At 36.8% G+C, this 13,676-nt stretch overlaps 1 protein-coding gene across 4 annotated transcripts in view; it reads left to right on the forward strand.

Moving 5' to 3' along the window:
• GRIA1 (glutamate ionotropic receptor AMPA type subunit 1) overlaps nucleotides 1–13,676 on the forward strand; it is a 350,823-nt gene that overhangs the window by 229,906 nt on the left and 107,241 nt on the right. For all 4 annotated transcript variants that reach the window (XM_056811492.1, XM_003339564.4, XM_001379328.4 and 1 more), the window contains 3 exons: nucleotides 2,505–2,609; nucleotides 8,092–8,202; nucleotides 8,982–9,188. In XM_056811492.1, the coding sequence (XP_056667470.1) occupies nucleotides 2,505–2,609; nucleotides 8,092–8,202; nucleotides 8,982–9,188 (423 nt within the window). The remainder of the gene's footprint in view (nucleotides 1–2,504; nucleotides 2,610–8,091; nucleotides 8,203–8,981; nucleotides 9,189–13,676) is intronic.

Consider the following 13,676-nt stretch of genomic DNA (forward strand, 5'->3'; position numbering starts at 1 on the left):
CCCTTCTTAATCCTCCTCCCATAGTCGGTGGTCCTGTCTTTTAAGATACAAAAGGCTCAATCCCTTAAAGGTGTATTTTTCTTTTTCATCTTCCAAAATGCAGTCATGGGTGATTTCTTCACACTCGAAAGGTCAAAAAGGCGTAACAAGCAGACAAAGTGATTTGAGTTCATTTGATCTATATCTGAACCATGTGAAGTGGGTCATTATATCCATTTTACAGATGCAGAAATTGAGGCTTAGGTTCACAAAGTGAATCAATGAGTGGCAAAGTCAGGACTTACAGCCCAAGTTTCCAGTGTTCTCCCCATGACAACACATTAGCTTATTAACTCAGCACGAAGGTAATAATCACTTGTTCTAAAATAGGCCCTGGGCTGTCTATGGAGGAACTATCCTCAGAGGACCACCTTGTCATCATCCTCGCCCCACTATCCTTTCCTCAGTGTTGCCTTCATGCATTTCAGTGAGAGTACATATCGTTGACAGCCAAAGCAGGCAAAGTGTTACAAATGTTCCCCCAGGCAGTAGCCATCCCATCCAGCCAATATAAAAGAGTTATACTCAACTATTCCTCAGACAGGCCCCATGCTGGTTCCTGGCACCTCAAACAGGAAGCCCAAGGTGAAGTCTTCATTTTTCATTCCTAGAGTTGGCAGGGACCAGAGAGGTAGGGGTGAGCATTATGCTTGGCCTGAGAAGGAAGGAGCCAAGGAGAAATCCCTGATCCCCATCCATCTGGTTGCTCACAAGAGGAGCCTAAAAAGGTTCTGGGCCTGATGAATGGGGTCTATACAGTTCAAGAAAATGGAATGCTTAGTCTAACTTGGTACTTCGGTCTAGATTGTAGTTTTATTGACAGGACTACACACTTACTTATCAAGTAATAACTTTATTTTGCTTTTCCAATTAGTCAAAAGACCAGCAAGTATTTTTTTTAATCTGTAAAAGGCAAACCTGGTATCTTTGAGGGGTTCAGGGGAGGAAGCATCTTCTGATTGCAGAAGACCCAAGCCCTGGCTCCAACAATTATTACCTGAAACAAAAGGCAAATCCATATACCTCTCTGATTTTGTTTCTTCATTGGAGGAAATGATTTGATTTGATTTAATTCAACAAACATAAAATCTCTGCTATGTGTGAAATATTATGTTCAATTCTGTCAGAAATTCGGCATTTAGATTATGAGGAATATGGCACATAAGCATAACAGTAATACAAAATAATACATGATGAATTTGTTATAAAAGTATAAACAGTGAACTCTGTGAAACTCAAGAATCAAGAAGTCATTAGTGATTGGAGGAAAGGGCAAGAATAAGCTTCTTGAAGGAGGAGGCAACTTTAGAGATGGATAGAAATTCAGCATGTAGAATAGGAGAGGACATTCCAAGTGGAGCAAACTATGTAGGCAAAGGCATAATAAAGATAGAAAAGGCAATAGGTCCAGTTCATGTAACTAATCTTGTTTGAATGGAGCCTAGAGTATGTGGCAAGGAGTAACATGAAATAAGGTTAGAGAAGTTGGGTAGCACCAGACCAGACCATGGACCACCTTAAATGTCAGTACATCTTTTAACTTTACCCAATAGGAAAGGCAACAATTAAAATTAAAGGTTTGTAACAATGATATTAAATGGCCAAATCTAATAAAGATGATTGTTCTGCTAACTCTTTCAGAATGAACTGAAAGGGGGATAGCCTAGAATTGAAAAGACTTATTAGAAGGTTCTTGCACCAGTTTCAACCAGGGGTACTGAAGACCTTCTCCTTCCATGGTAGTGGCAATGGAAGACAGCCTTGATCACTCATATAATGGTAGATCTATAAGACAAAACTAATTGAATGGGAGTGGTAAGGAAGAAGGTAGAATAATTGCAAGTTGTCAAATGTGAGAGCTGAGTAAGTGCTGCTATCACTGACAGAAAGAAAGTTCTATAGAATTAAAGGTTTTGAGGAAAAGATAATAAGCTCAATTTGGGTTGTGTTGAACTTGTGCTACCAGTCAGACATACAGACAGATTTGTTCTATGAAGCATTTGAGATGCTAGTATGGAGAGTCTAATAAAGGTAAGGGCCAGAGATGTAGATTTTGTTGACATCTGCACAGAGAAGAGAGAGCTCTTTGCCCCCTAAACTAGCTTGAGAATCAGGAGGCTGGAAGTTAGCACAGTTGATTCCTACCCCAAACTCTATCTTTAATTCAGTATTATGTCTTTGGGCAAGTCAATTCTGATTTCAAACTGATCAAACTGATTTCAGTGTAAAAGAAAAAGGGGGAAAAAGGTATGGCAAGAGTTAGACTATATTAAATGTTCTCCAAATACTCTTTTAGTTCTGATATTGCATTCTGAAGTCCCAGCTCTGGCACTCCTTGTTTAACGTACTAAAATCAATTCTAGCCTTGAAAAAGGCTCTGCTTCTGAACAAGTGGTTCATAAAAACAGACACAATTACAGGCTGCTGAATTCATTCTTCTCCCTACTTGGTTTTCTCTTCCCTAGGTACGGTTTGAAGGCTTGACTGGAAACGTACAGTTTAATGAGAAAGGGCGACGGACCAACTACACCCTCCATGTGATAGAAATGAAACACGATGGCATTCGGAAGGTAAGGGACATTATGTTTTTGTTTCCTGAAAGAGAGAGAACTGGGCCTCAAGCCAAAGACTGTTGACTTCTCTTCCCCTTGCTAATGTGACCCTGGCAGGCAATATGATAATAAAAGGAGTTTAGGACTGTAAGTCAAGAAACTTGGGTTCCATGTCCTAACTTTACTGCTTCCTATCTGAGGAACTTTGAGCAAGATATGTTCAGAATCTCAACTTTGCCTCTGATAGAATGGGATAGATAATCCTAGTCTGCTCAAATTTGTGAAGGTAGAGTTGTCTCAGAAAGTTTTCTTCAAACTATAAAATGAAATACACAGACAAAAGATCATTTTTATTGAATGATTCTAATATTCTTCAATTCAACAGAAATAATTTCCTAGGAATTTAACTGTCTTTCCATACAAAGGAAGAATTTATACAGATACTTGTTATTGAGATTTTAATATATAGCATATATATGAAACCCTTATATATGTGATATATATAATAACTCAGTGTTTTGTGGCATTGTGTTCTATTGTTATCGTTATTGCTGTATCAAAATCTTTGTATGAAGCACTAATAGCACAAAGTTTCAATATCTTTAAAAATGATGATATAAGTATGTTTGTCTCTCCCCTGATAATGATTATAATCCTTCATACTTAAGCATTGCTTTTGTTAAGGACAACAAAAAAACAAACAAATAATAAACACAATTTCAAGGTTAGAAAGGTTCTCTGCACCTTTGTAGTTCAACCTGTATGTGAACAAGACTCCATATCTGAAAAATAGTTGTCTAGTATTTGCTAAAAGACCTATCGTGGACAGGAGTCTATTCAATTTAGGCCACTTCACATTTTGATAGCTTTTGTTCTTTGAGTTTTATTTTTTCAGATAATAAGCATGTATTTTTTTCTTACTTTCATCTCATTCTCTCTCAAGGTGAAAAAAAAAACCAAAACTCATATCAAAAAATGTGTTTTTCATTCTACATCTTGATAGCTCTCATTGTTAAGAAGTTGACTTTTTTCTTTTTACATCAAGACTATGACTAACACTTTGAAACTTTTACCCATTACTGTAAATGTTTTCTTTTGAAGTCATGGATAACAAATGCAATTCTCTGTATATGGCAGCCTTTCATTTACTTGAAGATAGTAACCATATGCACCTAAATCTTTAGCACTTCCTTCTATGGCACAGTCTAGCAAATGGCTTTTCACCATCCAAGTTTCCCTCTGTTGGATGCTCTCAATTTTATTTATTTCCTACCTAAAATATGCTGCTCAGAATTGCCCTAGTTATTCCAGATGTGATTTGAGCAGTGTATAGTGGGACTATTGTCTTTGTACCATTCAAATCTTCTTACCTTTTTTTCCCCCAATACCTCCTCTGCAATATTGAAACATTGGCTACTCTTTGATCTCCACACGAGTTATCTTTATTCAGGCATTTTCTCAGGCTATCTTCCATGCCTGGAAAACTCTACCTCCTCATCTTTGCCTCCTGACTTTCCTGGCTTCCTTCAAGTTCCAACTAAAATCCCATTTTCTTCAAGAAGTCTTTGAAAATCTGTTTTTATGCTAGTATCTTCCTTCTTTTGACTACCTCCAAATAATTCTGCTTTGTTTGTACTTAATTGTTTTCATGTTATCTCACTCATACTTTGAGCTCCTTTACAGCAGGGATTATCTTTTGACTTTGTATCTCCAGGGCTTAACTCAGTGCCTAGCATATAATTGGTGTTTAATAAATGTTTATTCACTGATCATCAGTGCAACCTAAGATCATATTAGCTTTGGCTTCCATATCATAATATTGGCTCTAACTAAGCTTAAAATCTGTGAAGACACAGAGATCTTTTTCAAGCTAGCCTCTATTTAGCCATGCCTCCCTGCCATCCTATCCATCTTGTACTTGTGAAATTTATTTTTGGACACAAGTCAGAACTTGTGCATTTATTCCTATTAAATTTCAGCTTATTAAATTTAGTGTATTCTTCTAATATGTCAAAATATCTTTGGATTTTGATTCTGGTATCCAACACATGAGCTCTACTTCCTAGCTTTTGCCATCTGCAAATTTGATAAGCTTGCCATCTGTTTGTAGATCATAGGTTTCATAGATTTATCAAAGATTGGAAGAAATCTTTGAAATCATGTAGTCCAACACACTCATTGTATAGATTGAGAAACTGAGGTTTAAACAGATGATGACTTGGCCAAGCTAACAAAGCTAATAAGTAATAATAGCAGAATCTGGGCTCCAAGCCTCTAACTACAAATCAAACATTTTGGGTAGCATCATGGTGCCACACCATGTGGATATGCCTTTATAAAGGTTATTTGCAAAATAATGATAAACAGCCAAGATACCTAGGGCCCTTCACTAGAAGCCACAAGAAGTTGATATCATCATCATCATCATCATTGATGACACTTTGGACCTTATCACTCAGCCAGTTCTTAATCCATCCAACTGTATCATCCTCTAGTCCACATCTCTCCATCTTGCCCTCAAATGGCATGACAAGCCAGTCTGATAACTCTCTCAAAAAAGGAAATAGCCTGTTAAAACCCATTTTTATAAAGCCAGCCCAGTTCTTTGTGATCTTTATTCCCTTTACAAGATACTCGTTAATCACGGGTTTCAGAATTTTGCCTGGAATTAAAGTCAAAATTTGTTGGTTTATAGTGTACAGTACAATTTTAATTCTGGACAATATTTGCCCATCTCCCATCATCTCTGTTCTTATTAATCTTTCAAAAATTGATAGCTGTGGCACAACAATTATACTTCTTTCATTGTCCCAGGATGTAGTTTGGGGGCCTAGTAACTTGAACCCCTAAAGAGCAATTTCTCATTCTCTCTAGAGTCTTGGATTTCAGCATCCTTATTAGCCATGTCTGTTCTTTGCCATGTAAAAATTGTGCTTCTTGTCAGGGAAAATAGAAGCAAAGCAAGAGTTCAGTAGCTCTCCTTTCTCTTCATAATAGTCCTTTATCATCATTCTATCCCTCTCAAGCATCAATCAATCCTGTCCCTTCTTAAATTCACTTCTTCCCAATAAAGCTTTCAAGTCCCTTTTTTTGTCCTTAGGATTCCTTGCCAGCTTCAATTCATTCTGAGCTTTGGAGTTCCTAATGCTGCCATTACCAGACTATAGCATATTTTTGTATCTATTGTCTATTACCTGCCCTTGCTTTCATCTTCTATGCATTATTCTTTAATTTTAAACAAAGAGCTCTCGTGTATCCATACCAGTCTCTTGAAATAGTTCTTCTCCTCTTTATCAGAATTTTTCTCTTTGTTTCATCACATTTTCATTTTTGAGAATGTCTCATATCTCCTGGGCCAACATCCCCCCTATAAAAGTTGAACTTATACTTTCCCTTTTGTGATCTCCATAATTTATAATGCTCCCTGTAACTATGTTGTATTCATGTGCATTTTCTTTATATATTTTTGTATATACTCATGTGTAGTTGTTGTCTTCCCTTGTTAGATTATAAACTCCTTGAGAGAAGAGATTGTTTCAATTCTTGTATTTGAATTCCCAACATCTCACCCTATGCTAAGCACATAGTAGGTGCTTAATTAAAGACTTAATCAAGGTATTGATTCATATCTCTCCATTAACCTTTGGAAATTTCCTTTCCTTAAATTTATTTTTCATTTCACTTGAAACACATTCTCTCCAAATTTAAGGCATAGCACTTGACAAACCACTTTTTCTCTCTGCACTTAACTGGTCTGTTTTTTAGTTGTCAGGCCTCAGTCAATCCTCAATCCCATACTGGAAGTATTTCTATCTTGTCTTAGCCTTGTAGAATCCAGAGCTATCTGTAAGCTACACTAAGCTATAAATGCAGGGCTTTAACAGAGAGTGTGGGGAGATGACAAAAAATAGGAACTATTCTCATACCTTTTGGAATCAAATATAGTCAGATAATCAAACAGCACAATACCTGGCACATAGTAGATACTTAATGTTTATTGACCAGCAGATGATCTCACATAGGCTCTTGCAAAAACCTCCCAATCACTCTCTTTGAATTAATACTCTTCCCCTTCAGTCAGTCCTGTTTTTTCTCCTGAAGTAATGATCCTAGAATATTCGTTTCCAGTTTCAAAACCTTAAACAACTTTCTTTTGCTTTCAGGATAAGGTCCAGATTCTCAGGTCTGGCATTCCAGACCTGCCACAGTCTTTCCACTATCAGCAGGGCAGTAGAGAGGATACAGTCACCCTTTTTAATTCTAGGAAGGGATGTCACAGAGAAGCAGCATGTGATTTGCTTTGACTAATCACAAAAGAGAGAACTAGGAACAAGGAGGAAAATTAAAAACTTTCTAACAATTCATAGGAGTGGAAGCATTTCTGAACTGGAAAGGAACTTCGCTTCTCTAGTTCAATCCTCTTATTTGACACATGAAGAAACTGAAGGCCAGAGTTTTTATATGACTTATCTCTGCCTTTGCACAGGTAGCAAAGATACATTCAGGACTCAAACCCAGGTCTGCATATACTAGTCTTAGTAAGTACTCATACCACTACTCTGTATTGCTTGTCCTGAAACATATGAGAGATAATGAGCTTTCCATCACTGGAATCGCTTAAATAGAGGCAGGGCTATCTGTTGGGCACATTTAATAGGGTATTTGTACCTCGACTGGACATTGAACTAAATGACTGCAAGTCCCCTTCCAAATACTGAACTCAGTCTTTCTTAAATGTCAGGCAGAGTTCTACCTTAAGTGACCTTCAGAATAGGAAGCACTTAAGACAAAACTACAGAGGTTCAAACTGGCCTTGTCTATGAATGATGTTGGCTGGGAAATGGTCCAAATCTGAGGTCATTTTTATCCTCAATCCTCCCTCCTGAGGCAAGAGGCCAAGAGGAATGTTTCACTAAATGTCAGTCAGTGGTCCCAAGGAGATAAGGCAAGCCCCCCATTCTCTAGCATCTCAGAAGAGTCATTAGGTGACCATGGGGTCTTGAAGGTTATATCTGCTGAATGTTATCTCTGCCAAAGTTCTATCAAGACAGAACTTCTATTATAGATGGGTTCTGTGTCTTTTATCTGAAGGTCTAGCTAATTGAGAAGAGGCTCATCGCCAGAAAAGGTGACCACCAGATAACCCACCATACATTCACAGAGTTCACATTTTAGGCAACATTATAGCCTTAGACATGACATTTATCAGTTTTTTCATCTGTGAAATGGGGAACATATTTTACTATATACTCCACATCGTTGTGAGGAAATTGCTTTGAAAATTTAAGGTATCATATAAATATGTCATTGTCATCTTAGCATTCATCATCCTTTTCCAGGTGGAAATAACAATCCCTATCCTACCCACTTCACTGATTTGTTTCAAGAACCAAATAAGATACTGTCTTGTAAAGTGCTTTAGAAAGTGCAAGGTATTGTATGGACTAATGTAGTGGAAATATCCTCATTGTATTTTTTACTACCTTCTTCTCATTAACAGATTGGTTACTGGAATGAAGATGACAAGTTTGTCCCTGCAGCCACTGATGCCCAGGCTGGTGGTGATAACTCTAGCGTCCAGAACAGAACATATATTGTCACAACCATCCTAGTGAGTACCTAAGCTTAGAGCAGCCAGTCAATAGATAAGCATTTATTAAGTGCCTACAGTGTCCCAAACTTTGTAATAAGTGTTAGGGATGCAAAGAAAGGCAAGAGATAGTCTCTAGGAACTCACACTCTAATGGAAGAGACACCATGCAGACAATTATGTGCAAATAAGAAAGACACAGGGTAAAACAATGATAATCAAACAGAGGAAATTCAATAGCATTAAAGTGAATCAGGAAAGCTTGTAGAAGGTGGAAATTTAGCTGAGACTTGAAAGAAGGATCAAGTCTGACTGTGGCTTAGATCTGAATGGGGGGGGCGGTTAAGCTTAAGTAAAGTAGAAAAAATACAGGATTTCCAGAAATATCTGGGATCATTTAGCACTTTGGCAACTAGCTATGTGACCTTGAACAATTCTTTGAAAGTTCAAATGATTTAGAGCTGGAAGTGATTTTAGAAATCATTTAATTCGACTCTCTCAAATCATAGATAAGAAAATTGAGACCTAGAGAAATGAAATTACTTAATTCATATTATAAGGATAGTAAACAGCAGAGCTAGCACTCCAACCCAGAACATCTGAGGTCACATCTAATTTTCTTTATACCACATCATCTGGACCTCAGTTTCCTTGTATATAAAATAAGAATAATGATTGCCTACCTAGCAGGGTCATCATGAGGAACAAATGAGATAAAGGACAGGAAATTACTTCATAAGCCATAAAACTTTTATTGTTTAGCCCTAAAATGATTTCTCTCTCTTTCTCCTCTTTTCCAGGAAGACCCTTACGTGATGCTTAAAAAGAATGCCAATCAATTTGAGGGCAATGACCGCTATGAGGGCTATTGTGTGGAGCTAGCAGCTGAAATTGCCAAACATGTGGGTTACTCTTATCGACTGGAGATAGTCAGTGATGGGAAGTATGGTGCCCGAGACCCTGACACAAAGGCATGGAATGGCATGGTGGGGGAACTGGTCTATGGGGTAAGTTTGCTGAAGAGTTGGGCAAGTTTGAAGTCAGTAGATGAAATGAGCATTTGGACGTGATAAAGTAGAGAAACCACCCTTCTTGGAGTCAATTGATATAGAATCAAATATCCACCCTGCTACTTTCTGCTTAAAGCTATTTATTTTTGTGACTCTAGTTCCTCATCAGTAAAATGACAGGGAAGTGGATGATGTGCTCTCTACAGTCTGTCCAACATCAACACTTTGTTCTGTAGTCTAAGTTTCCCTCTGATTCTGACATTTTGCAATTTGTGTTTACAAATCTCATCAGGAATGCTGTGAAGCAGATGTTGGAGGGAAAAACATATTCCATTCACATCTGGCTCCTGAAAGACATGTAGCAAAAATGACCTGCTTTAAAAGAGATGAGCTGATTTGTTTCTTGAGTTGACGTGCCGTATTAGTTGTCCAGTTAGAGACCACGAATCTCTTTGAAAGTTAAAGAATCTGTAGGCATACACTGGATCAGCCTACATGCAAATGAGTTAAAATAGTAATTCACATTTATATTGCAATTTGAAAGTTTTCAGAGCACCTTTGCACACTACAACCCCAGGAGGTAGCTATTGCAACTATTGTTATCCTTACTTTATGGATGAGGAGACAGACACAGAGAAAAGTGAATTAATTTGCCCGTGGTCATACAGCTAGTGGGTGTTTTAGACCTCAAGATTATTGTTCTTTTCATTTCTGTTTCATGAAATTTTTCCATCGGCAACTAATGATTCACTGCAGTCATCAATTTAAGTTTTTTCTTAGAGGACTAGGAGAGGTAAACTGAGAATAACAAGGTAGTTGGAAGGGAAGTGTTTTGTAAAATCTTGAAATGTGAAATTGGATGTGAACTGCTATGACCTCAGTTCTATGCAAGCAAAATTTGGAGAGGAGGTGGGGGAAATTCAACCTTTCATTGAACCAATACAGTAATTTCAACAAAAGAACAGACTTCAAGTATGCTAACTAAATGGATTTCTCAAGCAGTGGACAGCATACAGGTCAGACATAGCAAAGCCCTCTACTGTCCTCAGCATCTGTCAGAACTAAGCCTCACATCTGGCCATTGTACTCATATACTGTTATAACAGAATGAAGCTGTCAGCATGGAATACAGACAAATGGTCAAAGCTCTTGTTTTGAAAGCTGACATTGTGACATCTGACAGGACATCCTTCTGGGTTTCTGAGCCCTCTTGATCAAATACTAACAGAGCTGTGGAATTCCCTATGATGAAACACCCTATAGCATCAGTTCATTGTCCTTTTTCTGTTACAGAGCCCTCAAGTAATTTAGCAAAGTCTATGATATCTTCATAGAAAAATATTTTAAATGCATAAAATATATAATATAAACAAAAGAAACAAATTATATAGAAATGCAGTCACCAAAAAAATTTTTTTAACTAATTCACAGACCCTCAATTAAGAATCTATGCCCTTTGAGAACCTTATTTGGGTGGTTGGCTTCTATGTTTTTAAAAAGAACTAAATTCTTCTTTCTGAACAGAAACTCTATTTCCATCAAAGAGAAAAGGAAGGTGAGAGTTGAAGTTAAGAAGAACTTCTTAATAATCAGAACTTCTCTAGTGATGATAATGGACAGCCTTATAAGGTTGTGAGCTACCCATCACTGGAGATCTTCAAACAAAGGCTAGGGGACTACTTTGCCAGGATATCATAGGGAGCATTCCCATTCAATAATGAGTTTGACCAAACACCATCTGAGCTCCTTTAAAATTCTAGGATTCTAAGATTGATTTTAGGATGAGTCATTCTCCTCCTCCCCCTGTGAGACCTATTTCCAGCAATAAAAGATAGCAATATACAGGACCCCCATAGATGAGTGAAAGAGCTGAAACTTAGCCACCAGTGCCACCATGTCCCCAGAAATCGGAACTTGCTCCACCCCCTACAAAACATAGCAAGGAAATGGGGAGAGCCTTCTAAAATGGTTGTTGCCATCTATCCTGTGGGGATTTTTAAATATTGAAAGCCAGTTTGCCTTTCTGGGTTTCTGAATTATTAGTAAGTGTCTGATTCTGAGTCATTTCCATATTGAGCCTATCTACATTTTATAGCAACTTAAATTTAATAATGAGTGCTCTCCAATTCACAAAGTACTTTTTCCTCCAACAACCAACTGAAATAAGTAATACAGTCATTTTCCTTCATGTTTTGTAAGGCTAGTCAAAATATTTTATTCTCGTTTTTAAAGTGAGGAAACTGAGGCTCAGAAAGTAATATGATTTGTCATGGTCATATAGTTAATAGAAGATGGATTTCTAATTCAATTTAATTCTTGTTTCATTGCAATGAGTTGCAGAGGGGAAATAATATTACTGTCAGAGATAAGTAGGGAATACAGAAATTCCCAGTATGTTCACTTTAGCCAACCCTTTGTGATATCTTAGTTCTGCAATCTAGCCCCCATTCTGGTTTTATTTCATACAATTCTCCTCCATGAATGCTACATTCCATGTGAATTACTAGCCATTCTCGGTACTTTGTGCTCCCATCTATATTGGACATTCACTCAGGCTGTTCCACAGGCCTAGAATGCATTCCCTCTTTATCTCTGATTTTCTATGGCTTACTTGTTTCTGTTTATCAGTTCTTTATCTGTAGGTGGATATACACAAATAATAATTCTGTTATATATAATGTTCTCTTGGTTTTGTTCATTTCACTCTTAGAAATTTCATTTAGATCTTACCATTTTTTTAAAAATTAACCTTCTGGTCAGTTTTATGACACAGAAGTATTCTGTCACAATCATATGCTGCAACTTGCTTAGCCATTCTCCAATTGCTGGCATCCTCTCAGTATTCAGTTTTTGCCACAACAAAGAGAGTGCTATAAATATTTTAGAACATGTAAGTTCCTTTCATTTTTCCCCGATCACCTTAGGAAATAAATTTATTAGTGGTTTGCCTGGTTAAAAGGTTTTTTAACTCTTTGGACATAATTACAAATTTCTCGCTAAAATTATTGGATCATTTCCTACTTCCGCCAAGTATCCCCATTTTTATTTTACTTTATTATTAGCATCTCCGTTTTTCCACATCTACTGCAACATTTCTCATTTTGTCTTATTGTTGTAGCCTATCTGATAGGTGTGAGATGATATCTCAGATTTATTTTGTTTTGCATTTCTCTAATCAATAGTGATTTAGAGCATCTTTTCATATAGTTATATAGCTTTAATTATTCATCCAAAAACTGGCTACGTATGTTTGCCCATTTATCAATTAGGAATGGCTCATATTCTTATAAGTCTGGCAAAGTTCTCTATATTTTAGATATGAGACCTCTATCCAAGAAACTGTCTATAAAAATTATTCTCATAATTTTCTGCTTTTCTTCTGCCTTAGCTACATTAGTTTTATTTGTATAAACACCTCACAAAGCTCCCCCACCATTGCCCCTTCTAGTTGTTAGTAGTGATATCTCTCTCCTCAGTTGTTCTCATAGTATATTTTTTGGATTAGTTATACACCTATCCTGGATAGAAAATATATTTCTTGAGGGAAGTGACTGTTTCATTCCCTTCTTTGTATCCTCAGCATCTACCACAATACCTTACACAGAGGATATATTTCATCATTGTTTGTTGAATTGGACTTCATAATTGTAAAAATAGTAAGAGAAGACATGAGGCTAGGAAGAACATAAAAACTTAAATGAAAGTATGAGCCTAATTTTCAGTTACCCAGGTTTCATTTCTGCCAAACCTATTTTTTTCATCATTCATTACAAAACTGGTAAGACTTATCTAACTAGCCCTTCAACTTGGTCCAACAATATTTGCAATGTTCTGTACTCATAGTGTTCCACTTCTGCAAAATTATAGGGAAAAACATTTTTCATCTTTTCTTTGGTACAAATCATGGTTGTTATAATTAAACAGCATTGTTGTGAGATTGCTCTTTTTTCTTTTGTATTACTATACTCATTGTCTATATTGTTTTCCTAGTTATTCTTATTGTACTTCATGTCTTCCTGTGCTTCTCTCTGTACTTCATATTCATCGTTTCTTATAGCTCATTTATATGCCATTACATTTCTACACCACAGTTTTGTTTATCCATTGTTCAATTGATGAGCATAAACTTTGTTTTGAATTCTTTATGTTTAAAAAAAAAGGCAGGAACTTCTAGATGCCACAGAATAACTTTCTTAGACCCACTTTTCTGTAAGATAAGAAATTTTTTTCTGAAAACTGTAGGGTAGATAGGTTGATTCACAGATAGTGAATTTTTCATCATTGAAAGTATTCAAGAAGAATCTGGATGACCACCTATCAGAGAAACTCAATAAGAGATTCCTACATGGAATGGGAAATTGTACCAGATAGATTCTGAGGTCCCAATCCTGAGATTCTGTGAAATGTGAATAGGAAGGGGGAGACTAGGAAGGGAAGAGAGCCAAAATAAAGAGATTCATCACTCCAATTAGATTTATGTTTCAT

Source organism: Monodelphis domestica, chromosome 1 (genome assembly GCF_027887165.1).
Source record: "Monodelphis domestica isolate mMonDom1 chromosome 1, mMonDom1.pri, whole genome shotgun sequence".
NCBI classification, from domain to species: Eukaryota; Metazoa; Chordata; class Mammalia; order Didelphimorphia; family Didelphidae; genus Monodelphis; species Monodelphis domestica.